The sequence below is a fragment of the Papio anubis genome, chromosome 11 (genome assembly GCF_008728515.1).
Source record: "Papio anubis isolate 15944 chromosome 11, Panubis1.0, whole genome shotgun sequence".
Lineage (NCBI taxonomy): Eukaryota > Metazoa > Chordata > Mammalia > Primates > Cercopithecidae > Papio > Papio anubis.
In genome coordinates this window covers 31,907,231-31,926,022 of record NC_044986.1, presented here as the reverse complement: position 1 = coordinate 31,926,022, position 18,792 = coordinate 31,907,231, and the positions used below count along the sequence as shown (strand labels likewise).

At 48.4% G+C, this 18,792-nt stretch overlaps 1 protein-coding gene and 1 non-coding gene across 6 annotated transcripts in view; one reads left to right on the top strand and one right to left on the bottom strand.

Moving 5' to 3' along the window:
- The window catches only part of FBXW4 (F-box and WD repeat domain containing 4), an 88,096-nt gene that overhangs the window by 4,764 nt on the left and 64,540 nt on the right, over positions 1 to 18,792 (bottom strand). For 4 of the 5 annotated variants that reach the window (XM_003904144.5, XM_031652126.1, XM_017944252.3 and 1 more), the window contains exon 6: positions 10,438 to 10,503. The exons of the other annotated variant lie outside the window; for it this stretch is intronic. In XM_003904144.5, the coding sequence (XP_003904193.2) occupies positions 10,438 to 10,503 (66 nt within the window). The remainder of the gene's footprint in view (positions 1 to 10,437; positions 10,504 to 18,792) is intronic. 5 annotated transcript variants of the gene reach the window in all.
- Positions 8,501 to 8,605, top strand: LOC116269567. The gene has a single exon (XR_004177192.1). It is a non-coding gene; the product is annotated as a U6 spliceosomal RNA (small nuclear RNA).

Sequence of the window (18,792 nt, the reverse complement as noted above, 5' to 3'; positions counted from 1 at the left end):
AGATGGGGCCGCCCGTGTGAGCCTGATGAATGAGACGCAGGCTGAGGAGGGGCAGCCTGAGGGAGATCTGTTTCCTTGGCTCTGGCCGTGTGCAGGCTACTCCTGGGAACCCCACTACCTGGACAGGAAGAAGCAAGCAGAGTGTGGCCACACCCCTGAGAGGTCAGGGCCCCCTGGCCCAAACTATCCTGCTGCCCAGGTGACTCTACTGCAGCTGGAGGGAGAGAGAGAAGGGGAGTCAGAGAGGAGGGACATTTACATGAAACGCTGACACCCATCACCATCTTTGTGGGGGGCAGCTCACTGGTGGTAGGGGCTGGCCCTAAAGACCTGGATGGCCCACCAGGGACAGGCCCTGAGTTCTAAGCTGGACTGGGCACAGGGGGCAGTCCCTGGCACCTTACCCCTGCCCACCAAGTTTGCAGAGCTAGGAAGCCTGGTGCCCTGCTGTGCTTCTCCCAGCTTCCCCTACAGCCGCCTGTACTAGAGCATTCCTGAGTCACCACCTCCTCCACCTCCCAGCCCACAGCTCAGCATGTCTGTGGCTCCCACACCATTTTTCAGTCATTTTTAACATCCTGGGTTCCTGATGCTGTTCTCTGGAGACCCTATGGATGCTCATTCCTGCATCTGTTTGGGTCTGTGCACCTGTCTGCCATGTGCTACCTTGAAATGCAACAATGGCTTTTGGAGAGAGAGAGAGAGAGGATGGAAGGGTGACAAAGAGTTGACCTTCTTCCATCTCTGCTGCCTGGAGGGCAGATGGCTTGAAGGTATAAGCTGGGCCCAACATGGTTGCAAAGAGAATGGGAGGTTTTTCCTCCCTTCTATCTCCTCCTTCCTTCAGTTGAGCATTTTCTGTATACAAAGCATTGTGCTTGGGCCGGGCGCGGTGGCTCAAGCCTGTAATCCCAGCACTTTGGGAGGCCGAGACGGGCGGATCACGAGGTCAGGAGATTGAGACCATCCTAGCTAACACGGTGAAACCCCGTCTCTACTAAAAAAAAATACAAAAAACTAGCCGGGCGCGGTGGTGGGCGCCTGTAGTCCCAACTACTCAGGAGGCTGAGGCAGGAGAATGGCGTGAACCCGGGAGGCGGAGCTTGCAGTGAGCTGAGATCCGGCCACTGCACTCCAGCCTGGGCGGCAGAGCGAGACTCCGTCTTAAAAAAACAACAACAACAACAACAAAGCATTGTGCTTAATGGAAGCTACAGAGAGATGTAAGCTGTGACTATCAAAGAGACTTTGTCCCTGCCTTCAAGGAGTATTCAATCCAGGGAGAGAAAGAAGTCTGCAACATGTATCCAACTAACAAATCAAAGTGTGAGTTGGTAGGTACCACAGAGAACAACAGAAAATTCTACAAGGGGGCAGTTAAGAAAAGTGAGCATTTCTGGCTGGGGGTGTTGACTGATTCTTCACTGAGAGACAGGACTGTCATAGGCAATGACAAGACACGGAGATGGCCCAGGTGGCAGGAACAGCAACAACAAAAGTGCAGCGCTAGGGCAACCAGGCTGTTTTGGCGGCAGCTGGCAATCTGGTTTGGTTGGAGGCTTGGGAGTGTGCTGGCAGGGTCCGGCCTCCAGGCCACAGTGGGCCTTAAGGTGCACATCCCTCACCTGGCACGAACTCCGTGAGTGGCAGACAGCCATGAGGCTTTTGAACGAACAGTGATTGTCCTAGTTCAGGCCCCAATTGTAGATAAGGAAACTGAGAGTCACAGACGGAAAGTGACACTGTCATATAGCAAGGAAGAGCAGAGCCTGAATCCATGATAAAGGCAGAGCTCCTGGAAATCCCGTCTGGTAGCAGCTTTCAGGATGACGGGAACAGAGGGAAGTAAGCTGAAGGGCCTGTTCTCTTTGCTGGAGCCAGATGAGACGGCTGCGAAGGTTACCTGGTGGCAGAGTAGCCACCGCAGCAACAGCTCACATATCCTGAGTCCATACTGTGTACCAGGCAACATGCTGAGTGTTTTATTCGTTATCAGCCCATTTAATCCTCGCAACAGGCTTTGGAGGTAAGTTTCTTAACCCCATTTTACAGATGAGAAAATGAAGTAACGCACCCAGTAAATCTTAGATCAGGTCTATATGCTCCACGGTGCTGGCACTCCCTGCCTTCACAGACAATGCAGCCACTCCATCACTGGCCCCTCAACATCCCCTATTACAGCTGCACAACTGGACTTGCCCCAAGAGTTACCCAGGGCCACCTCCAGCCCTTTCCAGCTCTTTGCAGGTCTTTCCGTCTCACAGATGCCCAGAGGCTTGCCCTCTGGTGGGGGTAGTGAGAGAATCAAGGGGACAGATAGGTTCTAAACGTTAACAATGGAGTAGCTACGGAAGCTTCGCTTGCCTCGGCCCCATCAGGTGAGAAGGAAGGAAGGGCCTTCTCAAGCATACAGCCTCTCACATGCATGTATCTGTGCGCGCACCCCCAGCACCCGCCCGCGCACATGTGTTCAGACACAATGGCTCAAAGGCCAGGCAGCCCACTTTGTACTGCTAACAAGGGGGCCGTAATTACAGGAAGGGGCAGCCGGGCAGATAAAAGGATACAAAATTTCAACATCTGTTGCCATAAAGGGATAAGGAGAAGTGAAACGCAAAGTATCAGTTTGGTGTCAGCAGGCAGAGAGCCAATTTCAAAGAGTTCAGGGGGACAGAGGAGACAAGAAAGAAAAAGTTATGGGGGGAGAAAGAAAGAGAAAGAAATTACAGGGTTCCTTAAAGAGGTAAAGAAAAAAGAATGAAAAAAAGCTGTCAGTAATGCTTTCAAAGGAGAAGGGAGGTACTTTAAAGAGGGGTAGTTCCCGTAATCACCCTGACTGTGGGCCAGGCCACTGCACAGGGTGGGGGCAGAGTGCTGGGGCAGAGACAAAGCCACACCTGGGCAGGAGGGGCACTAACAGTGCCCTCAGAGCAACCCAGCCTGTGTGCAGGACACAGCTTCCTTCTCCAGACAGAAAGGGCTCCAGCCAAGTGTCCCTTACCATTCCATATGTCATCAGATGCCCTGACACTCATATCCTGTGCTCAGTTCAGGATACCAAGGCCAGTTCCCAGCTCAGAGGGAGAGTTCTACCAGGCCACAGCCATGGCTGACCAGGTGGCCCTTATCAGTGGTGCAACACTGTGTTCAGTGGAAAGGGCCACTAACTCCAGCAACAGGGGTCAGGATCAAGGAGAGCTTTGTGGTGGAGGTGCTGTTTATGCTGAAGAGTGAGCAGGGTTTCATTAGGCACAGAGGGGGTATTCCGGGCATGGGGTTGGCTTGAGCCCAGGCTCAGAGGGGAAAAACCTAGGGCATCTGTTAGGATGGGTGAGAAGCATATTCTGCCCCTGCCTTTGTTGAAAAAAGGGGAACTTGGGAGCTTTGAGGTGGAAGTGGAGGTGTAACGGGACCAGGGATGACCCTGGCCCAAAGGGGAAGGGGAATCAATGGGATGTGTACAGGGCTTGCCACACACACAGGGCAGCACAGGGCCTGGCCAAAGACTCAATACCCTAGGAGCAGCCAGGTCACCAACCACCTCACTACCCCCTTCCCCACCCCACAATCTCAGCGGGGCTTAGGACTGTGGCTGTGGTTGGACCTACTATGACACCTTTAGGTCTGGGATTAAAGGGCTCTCCATCCTGAAGCCCACCTGCCCACAGGCTATCAGGGGCCCAGCTGTGCCCTGTGCTCAGGGCACCAGTGCTAGGTCCATCTTAATGCCCCTTGGCAGAAAAAAATAAAACCCACCACAAGCGTAAGCCCATGGGGGAAGGGGGCATGTGTGATGTCAGGCCAGTCAGACCCACTTGGGCCTTCCAGCCACCAGGAGCTGGGCCCCACACACACAATCAACACATGGCACCTTCCCTGGGGCCTAGCCAAGGAAGGGTCCTGCTCAAACATAAGAGGACACAAGATGAGCCTCAATTCCTCCAAACCCCAGGCTCGGGCAGGATGGCTTTGGCACAGTTCCTCAGGGTCTGATGGGATCATAGGGCCTAGCTATGAATACTGCAGTGGTTGGTCAGTCAAGATGAAGGTACAGGAATTCCTGGCACCTGGGAGTTAGGGAATGGGCTTGAAGACCACCTACCGTCAGAAGCAGGAATATTCTGGCACTTTGAGGTTGGGTGAAGGACTCTTTCTCGTTGAGATAGTAATCCCCTGTCCCTGGGCCTAACCCCATGGTGCCTGGCTCCATAAGACAGAAAGGCAGAACAAGAGGAAGGGAGAGGGGCACAGCCAAGTTCCTTGCCACTTAGGCAATGGCTGTGTGCCTGTGACTGCCTTCTGACCTGTGTGCTTTAGTCAACGACTCCCCCTCCATCCCTGTTCCAGCCCAGCCTGCAAGGAGAACAGTCTCTAGAGGTCTTGATGGAATGAGGGGCTGAGGGAACAATGGTGACCCTGAAAGTGGTGCAGGTTCTGTGAGAAGCAGCATTGGCTGCCTGAGGGTGAGCAGCTGAGAGACACACATAGACGTGGGTGATGGCTCCCGATGGGAGCGCTGGTGCCCAGCGGGTGGCTACAGCTTTGAGTGTGTCCCAGCCCCCACCATCATCCAGGGTATAGCAATGCTTAGGGCAAACTGCCCCTCCAGTACTCCCCGCTCTCCACCCAAGCCCCAGCACATACATAAAAGAGAAAATCCAGGCACTCCTCAAGTTTCAGCGGTGACAGGTTAAAAGCAAAGAATCCATCCAGCACCGCTCACCACCCAGCCCCAAGTCCTACCGGCAGTGCTGCTCCACCTCTCAGATTGGCCTGTCAGTCAGGCTTTGGTGTTATTGAAAGATCAAACTTTGTCCTGCCTGTTCATTACCTTAATCCTATTTTCTACATGGCTTTATTATCTACTTGGGTTTCTCTGGGAAAGACAGCTCTAGAGAGTCATCCTGTACATCAATTTCCTCCCACCAAAAGCAAATGCCTCCACCAGGGCATCTTTCCTCAATCACTGTACCACTTGGTCCTCCAAGCTTCTCTGGGGACAGGACAGATGTTTAAACAAAGCCTGGTTCCTCCCAGTAGATGAGCCTGGGGCTGGAGGGAAGGCACTGCTAAGTGGTGCCCAGGGCAGCCCTGCCACAAGGAGCAGAGCCCACAGGCTGGCCAGAAGGGGCAAGGCTGTTTCTTCTCAGGCTCCAGTAAGAACTGAGGCCACAGCTGTTTGGTTTGTTTTGTTTTTAATTTTTTTGGTAAGAAACAAGGTCTCATCATATTGCCCAGGCTACTCTCAAACTCCTGAGCTCAAGCGATCCTACTGCCTCAGTCTCTCAGAGTGCTGGGATTCCAGGCATGAGCCACCATGCCTGGCTTGTCGCTGTCTCATACCCATTCTCATTAGGGTCCAATCTGGTTTCAATAAAGACCCAGTGTTTGGGGTTGGTGAGATCTAGGGGTTTCATAAGAGAATAACAGTCAAAGAAATGGTGCCTTAGAACTCCATCCTGACCATAAATCTGCACGGAAGAGTACCCTTCACCAAGGCAACCATAGGCAGAAGAGGCCATTCAAAGATTACCCAACCTTTGAGATGATGCTGGGCCACAGTGGTGTACCCAGCCCACCACCCGGCTTGTGTGTCATCCTGGGCCCAGGCAGGTGATGATGCCAAACACAAGGCCCAGTTATGTAACTAAGTAAAAACTTTCATCAGAATGCCCATCTTGGTGACCCACAGCCCACTGTCAAGAGCCTTCCCTGTGCCAGGAGGTCAGCAGGTTCACCTCCTCCTCCACTAGTCACTAAGACACGGATATTTTGAGAACTAAAAGCCTCCACAAGCCAGGCACAGTGGCTCACACCTATAATCCCAGCACTTTGGGAGGCCAAGGTGGGAGGATCACTTGAGTCAATGAGTTTAAGACCAGCCTGGGCAACATAACGAGACCTTGTCTCTACAAAAAAATTTAAAAATTAGCCAAGCATAGTGGTGCATGTCTGTAGTCCTAGCTACTTGGGAGGCTGAGGCAGAAGGACCATTTGAGCCCAGGAGTTCAAGGCTGCAATGAGCCGTGATGATGCCACTGCACTCCAGTCTGGGTGACAGAGCAAGTCCCTGTCTCTCAAGAAAAAAAGAAGCCTCCACAAACTCCGAGGTACTAGTTTGGGTGGGGAGGAAGAGCAGGAAAGGGACAGCTTGCATTAGTTGAATGCCTCCAAGGTGACAGGCACTGTATGGGACACTTTTTCACAATAATTTTGTTCATACCAGTTCTGTTAGGTAGGGATAACTAATTTCCACTTTACAAATGAGGAAACTGAAGTCCAGAGGGCCCCAGATCACAGCAAGAGGCACAGTAGTTCTGAAAGCCAGGTCTGTTTGGCCACACAGCCAGTTCTCCTTCCCGAGCTCCTCACAGCCTCCCATCACACTGGCCCTGGCACCAGGGGAGGGGCTGCCTCTACCCCAGTCCCATTCAGAAGGAAGGAGGGCCTGTGGCAGGAGTTTCGTAGGGTGAGCTCATGGGGAACAAGTTTCACAGACTCTAGGAGCTCCAGTATCCCAGGGGCTAAAGCAAAAAGCAGTCCTGGGAAGTTTCAGTTAGGCTAGCAACAGTGGGGTACGACTATTGGCTATATTAACAAAAGCAGAAGATTTAAAATGAAGGAGGTGCCAGCATCTGCTACTCATCAGACCACACCTGGTCTGTCCAGTAATCAGTTATGAACATGCCATTTCAAGAGGGATAAAACGAGATAAATTAGAGAAACTTTCAGGTGAGAATGGTCCTGAAACCAATGTGAGACCAACACTATAGGTCACCTATCTAGACATTCCTCATATTCTTTCTAGCCAAGCAAACCCAGCTTCTATGCCATCCCTCCCCGCACTTGCTGCTGCTAATGTGTAGGGGCAGGGGTGGAAGCTGAGTTCTTCCCTTGGCCCAGGAAGTGAATCTTGACTGGTCATTCCATTCCCCTGGCCAGGGTTTGGTTTAGGGCGAGTACTGGAATACAATTTTGACTATTAGATGTGAGGAAAAGTCTGCTTGAAAAATTCCTAAGAAAGGCTTCCTCATCTTAAAAAGGGGCCCCAGACAGGGACATATGCTATTCCTATTTCCTTCTGAGTGTTGCATTGCAAGCTGGTGGAGCAGCTCTAAATAAGCTTGAGAGCAAAAGCCACCTTGACCAGGGTAGCAAAGCAGAAAGTGAGAGAATCTGGGCCCTCATGATCTCATGGAGCTACTGAACCATCAACCCTGGAACCCATCCAACTTCTGGGTTCCTTGTCATCTAAGATAGTAATAATCCCACTGTTGTTTGAGCCACTTTGTGTTTTGGTTTTTGTTTTTGGAAACAGTCTCACTCTGTTACCCAGGCTGGAGTGCTGTGGCAGGTGAGCCACTGTGCCGGGCCTATTTGAGCCACTTTGAATTAGGTCTTCATTGCAGCCAAAGGCTATGGCTAACTTATCTACTATGTTAATGAGGAACAACTGAAGGACCTAGAACTTGTGGCCTGAAGAAGAGGAGGCCCTGGAAGAGCAGAACCAAGGTTTTCAGATATTTACAGGTCTGTTCTTCAGGAGACAGGTTCAACTTGCTTGTCTCTTGTCCAGGATCCCAGCTTCAGGGAGCAAATCAACCCATGATAAAGGGTGGGCATTCTCACTCACAGAGCTACCGAAAGACAGAATGGTTGTTTGGGGAAGTAGGGAGTTTCCCATCCCTGTTCTTGGATGACTATCAAAAGAGAATGTTGAAGGAAAAAACCATGATTCATTGATTAAAACATCTCGTGTTGTTTTAAAAATTTTGGAAAGACTGACTATAGAATGGATTTTTCAAAACAACAACAACAACAAAAGCTGTGGCTACTGCTTTCCTAGGGAGATGGAGAAAAATGGAGAAGACAAAGCTCAGCGACTGAGGAAGCGGGTGAGAAGAGCATCCTCACTAGTGCTGCCAATTGTGGCATTTAAGACACAGACTCTGGGGCCTCGGACGAGGTGAAGAATTCTTAGACTTGACACCAAAGACACAGTCAATGAAAGTCAATAATTTAGATTCCATCACAATTTTAAACAGTTGCTCTTCAAAAGACCCTGTTAAGAGGATAAAAAGACAAGCAGCCAGGCATGGTTGCTCACGCCTGTAATCCCAGCACTTTGGGAGGCGGAGGCAGGCAGATCATAAGGTCAGGAGATGGAGACCATCCTGGCTAACACAGTGCAACCCCGTCTCTACTAAAAAATACAAAAAATTAGCCGGGCGTGGTGGCGGGCACCTGTAGTCCCAGCTACTTGGGAGTCTGAGGCCAGAGAATGGCGTGAACTCGGGAGGCAGAGCTTGCAGTGAGCCGAGATCGCGCGACTGCACTCCAGCCTGGGCAACAGAGTGAGACTTCATCTCAAAAAAAAAGACAAGCTACAGATTGGGAGTAGATATTTGCAAATCACATATTTGACAAAGGACTAATATCTAGAATACAGAAAGAACTGTCAAAACTCAATGGTAAAACAAAACAAAATTTAAAAAAACCTGCTTGCCTCGGCAGTACATATACCAAAATGGAAATGATACAGAGAAGACTGGCATGGCTCTTGTGCAAGAATGACATGCAAATTCATGAAGTGTTCCATTAAAAGAAAACAATCCGGCAGGCAAAAGACATGAACAGACGTTTCACCAAAGAGAATATTCATATATGAAATATATGGCAAATAAACATGTGACAATATATTCAACATCATTAGCTATTAGGGAAATTCAAATTAAAACATGATGAAATATAACATCATGGTTTAAAAATAGTGAATCCAGGCATCATGGCTCACACCTGTAATGGTTTAAAAATAGTGAATCCAGGCATCATGGCGCATGCCTGTAATTCTAGCACTTTGAGAGGCCTAAGCAGACGGATCGCTTGAGCCCAGGACTAGCCTGGGCACAATGGAAACTCATCTCTTCAAAAAACCCACAAAAAATTAGCTGGGCATGGTGGCACATGCCTATAGTCCCAGCTGCTAGGGAGGCTGAGATGGGAGGATTTCTTGAGGCCAGAAGTTCAAGACCAGCCTGGGCAATATAATGATAACCTGTATCTCTAAAAAATAAATAAATAAATACAGATTTTAAAAAAGAAAAAAAATAGTGAAATCCCAAATGCTGGTGAGGATGTGAAGAAATTAGATCTCTCATACATTGGTGGTGGGAATGTAAAACGATAAAGATACTCCAAAAAATAGCTTGGCAGGTAAAAACTAAGCATACACTTACCAAACAACCCAGCATTTGTACTCCTTGGCATTTATCCCAGAGAAATGAAAATATACGCCCACACAAAAACCTGTACGCATTGTACTAGCTTTAGTTGTAATAGTAAAAAAATTGAAAACAGCCCAAATGTCCTTCAATGGGGAAAAGAAACTTTGGTATATCCATACCACGGAATACTACTTAGCAATAAAGAGGAATGCACTATTGATATATGCAACAACATCTGTGAGTCTCAAGGGAATTATGCTGAGTTTTTAAAAAGCCAGTTTCAAAAAGTGACATACTGTATGATTCCATTTATATAACATTTTCAAAATGACAAAATTATAGAGATGGAGAACACATAAGAAGTTGCCAGGAATCAGGGACAATGGGAAGAGGAGGAGGGGAGAAGGATGGGTGTGATTACCAAGGAGTATATGAGGAATCTTTGTGCTGATGGAACAAAGAGTTCTGTACCTGGATTGTGGTGATGGTTATCTGAATCTACACGTGATAAAATTGCAAAGGACTAGACACACACAGACACAGACCTACACACACACACACACAGTACAATCTGAATAAAGGTCCATGGATGGTACCAGGGTCAATTTCCTGGTTTGATTATATTATATATTGATTATATTATATATTATGTAAGATGTTACACAAACACCTTTCCATCTTATTTTTGTAACTTCATGTGAATCTCTAATTATTTCAAAATTAAAAGTCAAAAAAAACCAGAATGGTAGATAATCAGATGGGAACATGTCAAGCCTGCCAAAGCAGAGAATTGTGAATAAAACCTGCATGTATTTTCACTGTTATGTATAATTCTTTTTATAGGTCTGTAGGCCACCTTCAAAATTTATTTTAGCAAAATCATCTCTGGGGATAGATGGGATTTTATATAGCCACATAGGCACACCTCAGAGAAAGAGTATCATAAATCCAAATTGTTGTTGTTATCATAAATTCTGCATGAAACTATTTACCTATTTACCTATTATAAATTACCTATTATAAATTACTTCAACAGTCTTCTCCAGCTAACCCCGAATGATTCCATGTGAGAAGGCACCACAGCAGAGGCCTCCTACTACACCACTTTCCAGCCTTCTCCTGGACCACTCAGCCAACTGAGGCAGAGGCTGGCTCAGCAAGCTTTCCTTCACCTCCTGGGCTGGAAGCCAGGGTGGGCTCAGGAATCTCTTACCTGTTGAGGTCCCAGATTCTCAGGGGTGAGAAGTGCCCGCAACAAGCCGTCCCTGTCACAAAAGAGCTGCCAAACAAAAGGAGAGCAGAATCAGATCTGGCTTGTCAGAACCTGCGGTGGAAATGGCTAACAATGGGAAATGCCGTGCTCATTCCCAAGGGGATTGTGGGTTAAGCCAGAATGAGAGAAGTGGCCAAGGGAGCCATCAGAGGAGCTGTGGGAAGACATCTGGGAGCACTGTGAGGGGTATAGCCCCGCAGAGGTGCCTGGCCAGAAGACCCACGAGCTCAGCCACAGCTGGCCTGCTGCACAGACTAGGTTGAGTGGTCCCTGCGCACCATAAAAACAGATCTCTAGATGTGACAAGTTTGAGCCCAAGGGAGAGCAAGCCTGTCGGGTTCCTGTTTAGGAACCCCAAGAGCACAATGGCAGGGCACAGAAAAGGGCTCCAAGGAACAGGCTGCTGGGGCTGGAAGGTGATGCCTCTGGTCAGAAGTAGGGACAACTGAGGGGCATTCCTGAAGGTTTTAAGAGCTTGGGGAATCTGGTAATGTGGTATAAGCACAGGGCAGGTATAAAGGCACCAAAATGAGAAAAGGAAAAAATATGAAAGGTGAGTGAATCCCTTGGATGGGTATATGCTAGTACATAGGTGGGGCGGAGTGGGGAATGACAGGGGCCAGGCAGCCAGGGCTTCTGGAGAGTGGGATGGGAGTCCGCCAGAGTCCTCGGAGGCCAATAACGAACAACGCCAAGAGGCACATGAGAAGGAGCAGGCTGACCCTGTTGCCCAGAGTGTCCCTTAGAGCCCTAAAAACCTCAACATATACAATCTGCAGAGTCTCACTTTAAATGGAGGCACAAGCCTGGTGTAAAGGATCCATGCAGTGGGCCAGGCTGGCTGTAGCGCTGGCCTAGAACTTGAACCTATGAGACAGACAACTCTTGTTAGAGGATTTGGTAGGGTGGAGAGGGGAAGCCTTCAGGAAACCTGGGCTTGAAACTTAAACAGCAAGCAAGCAAATTGAAAACAGTGGTGTCAGGAGCCCTGGGGCAGGAATGGGCCATGTCCCTACATGTCTTTCATGGGGGGGAAGGAAGACTGGACATACTAATAACACATTAGCAACGTGGGGGCAACAGCCCATCTGCTGTGGCCCAGCCCAGCACCTGTGGCTCTCTGATCCCAAGCATGTCAGTGAGGAGATAGATTTCCACAGAGAGGGCCATGGAGAAGTCAGTGGCTTTGGCTGGGGCGGAGGCTGGCCTGCCAGTTGCTGATGGGGGAGATGTTAGGGCAGGCACTGGCCAAACCACTGATTTACAATCAAAATTGCAGGGCAGGTGTCTGCTCTTCAACCCTAGGCTGATAAAAAGGCCATACGAGCTATCCTGGGGCTTTCATGACTCAAGCCAAGACTTCCTCCAGGGATATGCCCCATCATCCTAGCTTCTTCAAGGCTGCCAGCAGCCACAAAAACTATAGAGTGGGAGTGCCAAAACAGCCACTGTGCCATGCCCCAAGTGACAGCCAGCTTGGGAAGCAGCCAGTGGACACCGAAGAACCAAACTACAAAGTCAGAAGGTGTTGCCCTCTCCTCCCTCCCCCAACATTTTTCTCTTTAGGGTAATCCATTAATAACTGGTAAAGCCAATTACCTTGGGCTGGAAACATAATAGCCACTTGGAAATCATTCGAGCAGGCAATTGGACTATCCAGACTTGAGGAGTGGGGGCCAGGTGAAGGGCGCCAGCACAGACACAGGCATCTCTTTTTTTTTTTTAAAGGAGTCTCCCTCTGTCACCAGGCTGGAGTGCAGTGGTGCAATCTTGGCTCACTTGAACCTCCACTTCCTGGGTTCAAACAATTCCCCTGCCTCAGCCTCCCGAGTTGCTGGGGCTACGGGCATGCCCCACCACACCCAGCTAATTTTTGTATTTTTAGTAGAGACGGGGTTTCACCATGTTGGCCAGGCTGGTCTCAATTTCTTGACCTCGTGATCTGCCCACCTTGGCCTCCCAAAGTGCTGGGATTACAGGCGTGAGCCACCGCGCCCGGTCAGGCATCTCTTAAGGCCTATGGCAGGCCTCTGACTGGCCGCAGGCCTAAATTAGCATCAAGGTAAGTCAATAGAGAGGGGAGCAACATGGAACTTTAATCTTGCTGGAGGTCAGAGCTGTGGGAGTGGCAGGAATGAGGGTGGGGTAGGGATGCAAACCCCCTTCCCAGGGACTCCTATCCCCCTCTATTCTGGCCCACCAACATCTGGCCCTGATCATCTGCCACCAGGAGGAGTGCCCCTCACCTTCATACCCTGTACAGGGCCTTTTTTTTTTTTTTTAAATAGAGACAGGGGTCTCTCTATGTTGCCCAGGCTGGTCTTGAACTCCTAGGCTCAAGTTGATCCACCTGCCTCAGCCTCCCGAATTGCTAGGATTATAGGTGTGAACCACTGGCGCCCAGCCTCCTGTGAAGCGCTTTCTTAACTGCCTGGATGTGACATCTATAAATGTTTATTTCCAAAAGCTGCCCTTTTCTCTCGCCTAACCACTGTGATCAAGGAGGAAAAGAGGAAGAGAAAGTAGAATGTCTTCCCGGCACTTAGGAAGACTTAAGAGTTTAATCAAATTTAACACTCAGTAAAAAACCATCAACAGTCAAGCAGATTTTGAGCAAACACTCACCAGGACTCACACCCAAACCACAGGGCCTTCCCAGGACTCTTGGGGGTCAGGCTCGGTGCAGACACAGTCTTGTACACCTTGAACTACTCCCAACTATCTGCAGCCATTCTTGCCCCCCACCCTACTCCCTTATTCCCATGGTCATTAAGACGAATGAACAGAAGCTACAGACCAGCCACACTCAAAGTCAGAAGATTAGAAAGGGTGTGCCCACATGCAATCTCAGGGTACAACAGACACATGGAGCAGAGGAAGGAAAGGAATTCACTACTCTCCAACACCCAAATGGTGCATCACATCTTACAATGAGCCCACGAGATAGACATTATTCCCATTGTGCAGAAAGTGAATATGAAGCAAAGGCCAAGCTTCCATGAATGGACTTAAAATACTGTGGCTGCACACAGGACCTGTTACCCCCACATTCAGACTCCTCCTTTGAGACTTACGGGATAAAGCGCTTTGAAAAGGGGCTGGTGGGGTGGGATCTGTGCATCACACGCAGCCTCACTGGCCTCAGTTCTCTAACCCAGTGATTTAACCCAAACAAAATGCTGTGCTCTGATAACCTGTTCGATTTGAATCCGCCAGATGTCTTGAACCAGATTCTCGCATCCCTCACGGTGCTGGCTCCTGTGCTAGGCATGTCAAAGGCTCTCAATAAATACTTGGAGATCAATGAAATGAAAACATGTATCATTGCCTCCATGGCTCCTCCCAAGGGATTGCTCACTGAATTTTCCCCAGTAAAGTCCTTTGCTATAACTTCAATTTTGGGTTTCAAAGTGATGAAAAAGCCAGTTCTGCTCAGAAAAGAAAGAAAATTCAAATGGCTTTTGCCTTCAGTCCCATCTCTTCCCTCAGGGGTATTCCAGGGACAAGGACATCAAATCTGTGTTGAACAGGCAGAGGCAAGAGCTGGTGGCTCCCCAGGTAGGCTGACCATCCTCCGAGTCCCTTCCATACTCATGGGACAAATGGCATTTTTGGTTTATCTTCCCATCTCCCCTTTGAGATCAGAACCCTTTAGAGGTTCTTGGGTACTAGCTAGTGTCTAGCACAGTGCCTGGCCCAGAGAAAGCACTCAATACAAATTTGTGGAACTGAGCTGAGAGGGCCTTCCAGAGCCCAAAGCCTGCACAGCTGGGAAAGCTAGTCATGTGCACTGTGAAGCTGGTCCCTCTGCTTCCTAAAGGAATAATTCCCAAATACCAAAGGCTCAAACTTGAATGACACATGACACAGGCATACTATATTAGGGGAGTGAGAAGTCCCTCATAAGCACCGCAACTAGGTAAGAGATGAGAGGTACTGACATCTAAAAATCAATGTCAAAACACACACACTCAGGCACACTAGTACAAGTACACCTATCCCCTCTTAGCTAGAGGGTCTAAAAGTCATTCTGACTCCATAAGCTCTACTCTTTTTGGAACAGAAAGCCCTTACCAGAAGCCAGCCTTCTAATTTCTCACCCTGTCCCAGACCTTAACCAGATCTTCAACCTGCCTTACTCATCCCCTGGCCCTAGCTCAGGCAAACCTGGCATCATGCAGACTTTCATCAGGCTCCAGAAGCAGACATAGGAGCCTGTCTCACTAGAGGAAGATGCCAGGGAATTAGGGTTTGTGTATTCAAGTTAAGAAATTAAAAATAACAAGACATAGAAAAGAGGAGAGCAAGGTAAGAAGGAAAATTAGTTGGGCATGGGCAGTCTGAAAGGCAGGTAGATTCCTGCTGCTTCTGCATTAGCTTAGGCCCTCTTAATAACACTAGTAATTTACTAGTGTAAATTGAGCATTTACTATGTGCCAGGTGCTGAGCACGTGTTTCAAAAGCATTATCCTATCTAATCCTCATAACACTATACAGTAGGTACCACTTTCCTTTTTTTTTTTTTTTTTTTGAGACAGAGTCTCACTCTGTTGCCCAGGCTGGAGTGCATTGGTGCAATCTCGGCTCACTGCAACCTCCATCGCCCAGGTTCAAGCAATTCTCCTGCCGCAGCAACCCCCCAGTAGCTGGATTAACAGGTGTGTACCACCACACCTGGCTAATTTTTGTATTTTTAGTAGAGATAGGGATTCCCCCATGTTGGCCAGGCTGGTCTCGAACTCCTGAACTCAGGTGATCCACCCACCTTGACCTCACAAAGTTCTGGGATTACACGCATGAACCACAGCACCCAGCCCCACTTTCCCTATTTTACAAATGAGGAGACTGAGGCTCTGGGAGGTAATTAATTTGCTCTAGCTCACAAAGGTAGCAACTAGTGGACTGGAATTGGAACCCAGTCAGTCTTGATTCCAGGTCCAAGTTATTATACCACCCCTCGCCCAGAAGCTCTCATCTTGGCTACATTTCAAGAGTTAGTCTTGTTTGAATTTCCAGCATCTAGTATAATGCCTGACACACACTGAAAACCCAAATGCTTACTGATTGAATGAATGAATGAATGAATGAATGAATGAACAAATGAACAAATGACTCCACCTGGAAGAAGAAAGAAGCAACTGAGTGGTTTGAGGTGAGGCAGCAGAAGTGGCGTGCTCAGCAGCTGTGTCCCGTGGCTGGCCTAGAGCTGCCCAGCTGGCCCAGGCCCCAGCAGCCTCTGAGCCTGGGCTGACACACTTTGGCAAGGGAGGCCACCAGAGCTGTCACATCATTCACCAACATGCCCATCAAGTGTATTCAGTTCTCTTCAACCCGCATTGGCATTTTAATTACTGTTGGGTAAACTAATTTGTACAAATGAAGGCCAGGCTGCCTAATAGAATATGCAAGCTCTCTGACCTCTGACAGGCACTGACACGAGATACAAAGGCAGCCAAGGAAGGCTTTTTATCTGAGCCTTATTACTCTCTATTACTCCAATTAGTCAGGCTCCAGTGCTCCTAATTGGAGGAAAAATTGCAATTAAATCAATTTTTGATGGGCTGCAAGTGGGCTCCCGAACCGCCCTGCTTGTGAAACACTGATATTATAGCAGCAAAGGTCACAGGCCTCATCGGCACCTGGGGGCCCCCCGATTTCCCTTGGCCTCCTCCTTAAATACCTCAAGGAAACCCCTGTCCGTCCATTGGCTCAGCCGGCAAGGGTAGGAAGGAGGAAGTCATTAGAACATGTCAGGTCTCATTGCTGCTACCGCCATCTGCTAACCTCCGCCACTGACATCATTACAGCGGTAAGTCCCAAAGCATGAATACAGTGCGAAGGTCAGACAAACTCACTCGGTGAGGGGAAGCCAGGAGCATAGCTGCAGTGACAGCACTGTGAGGGAGGGACCAGTGGAGTGGGAACAGGAGGTCAACAGCAGTCAGGAAGGGGAAAGACACAGGCAGGGGGCAGGTGAAAGTGTGAGACAACCAGTTCCTAAGATCCAGCCAACAGGGCACCCTGGGTCACTAAAGGGATAAGGAAATAGATGTGATGGGAAGAGGGAAAAAAAGAGGCAAATCTTGTTCTCTGTCCAGCAAACATCCCACCTTGCAGGTGGGGAAACGTCCACTTGAATGCCCTCTAGAGCGCAGCTCCAGAAGGCTGCTCCAGTCACATCTGTGATGAGTGGCCAGGGCCATGCTTGTGAAGCCTACCATCCACAGTGGTGTCTGTTTCTGAAGGAGGAAGGGAGGCTCTAGGACCAAAGCTGCAAGACCAGGCAGGGGAAGACAAACACAACTTTTCATCAAACTAAAGCCAAATAAGAACAAGACACCTAGCTGAAGCTTAAAGAAGTTCTATTTCACACAGCAACTGGCATACCATTACCTCAAAGAGACGGTGTAGACAGAAAATTTAAATTCAAAAGCTTAGCCAACTTCACGGATGACTGAACCATAATGGGTTAATAGGGAAAGGAGGATATGCCTTGCCTTCAAGGGGTAAAGACCAAAGCATGTTAAATAAATGATGTTCCATCTACTTAATGGAATATTATACAGTCATTTTAAATGATGTTCCCAAATAATACAAGCAAGATACTTACGATGTACTATTATAAGAGAAAAAAGCGGGGTACAAACAGCACTGTTACAACTACTACAAAAAAGGAGCCTATGCAGAGAAAAGGAAAGAGTGGAAGAAAACTAAAATGTTAAAAGTGATTGTGTTTGGGCAGTAGAATGATAAGCAATTCTTTCTTCTTTTAAATTTTCTTCATTTTTCAAATATTATTTAATGAGTATGTGCTGTTTTTTAAAGGGAAAAACACATTATTTACTTTTTTTTTTTGTTTTGAGACAGAGTCTCGCTGTGTCGCCCAGGCTGGAGTACAGTGGCACAATCTCGGCTCACTGCAACTTCTGTCTCCTGGGTTCAAGCAATTCTCTTGCCTCAGCCTCCTGAGTAGCTGGGACTACAGGCGCCCGCCACCACGCCCGGCTAATTTTCTGTATTTTTGTACAGATGGGGTTTCACCGTGTTAGCCAGGATGGTCTTGATCTCCTGACCTCATGATCTGCCCACCTCAGCCTCCCAAAGTGCTGGTATTACAGGCGTGAATCACCGTGCCCAGTCATTATTTACATTTTATAAGAGAAAAGACAACATAACACTCCTGTCCATGACTTGGGGCCAAGGGCAGGCAGACCTGAAAGTGAGTGGTACAGCTAGTGTTAGCAACCATGGCCCTGGCACACCTTCCCCTGAAGTGATGGGACTGATCAGTAGCTCAAGGTTAGACCAAGAAGTCCCAGATCAGAAGGGAGGTGTCCCACTGGCCTCTTTCTCCCAATTAGGCACTGGCCACTAGGGAGCAAGACTGACTCCAGATTCCCACAGCTTCCGGAGGTCTGGGACACCTCTCCCAGTACACATACTACACATATTCTCTACACACACACACACACACACACACACACACGCACACACGCATGCACCTCTCTCTCAACCCAAGTGCATCAGGACAGGATGGTGCAAGTAGGCGCCTAGGTCAGGCTCTGGATAGTGTCCAAAGGCTGAAGCTCTTACTGCTTGCTCCCTGCCCCCCAATTGCAACTCCAACAAATAAGGGCCAGCAAAGCAGGGTTTCTGTGGAGGAGTGCGTTCCTATAGTCGGAGAATGCCTACAGAGAAACACAAAATGATTATTCTCTATTTTAACCAAGGGTACAAGGTCAGCCTAACCAAAGATAGGAGAACCTGGCCTAGGCTAGACAAAAGGAAGCCTAAGGTTTCTGATTCACTCAAGAATCAGAAACTTAGAAACCTGAGCAATGGAAGCACAGAATTAATAGAGAGGGAAAAAAAATAATGAAATTAAAACAAAAACTCTCAGTACAGTGGAATAACATAAGTTCATTCAACCTATTTAATTTAATAAGGTGTTGGAAGCTGCGGGAAAAGAGTTTCTAAACTGTATTTCCATCTACATGGCCCCTTAAACAACTGCTCCGTGCACTCCTAAAAGAAAGAAATGGCAACGTGTCCCAGTGCTAAAGCAAAAACTGACTGGTTCAGACTTCCTGGGAAATGATGATACAATATTCACAAAACGAGGTACCCAACAAGAAGCATGCAAAAAGACAAGCTATACACGGTAATTACTTGCAGACAATATGATTGTCTGCCTAGAAAATCCAAAAGACTCAACCAAAAAACTATCACAATTAATACCAGGGTCAGATGAGGTAGCTGGCATGCTGCATATAAGAGTGGAAAGGGGTGCAGGTG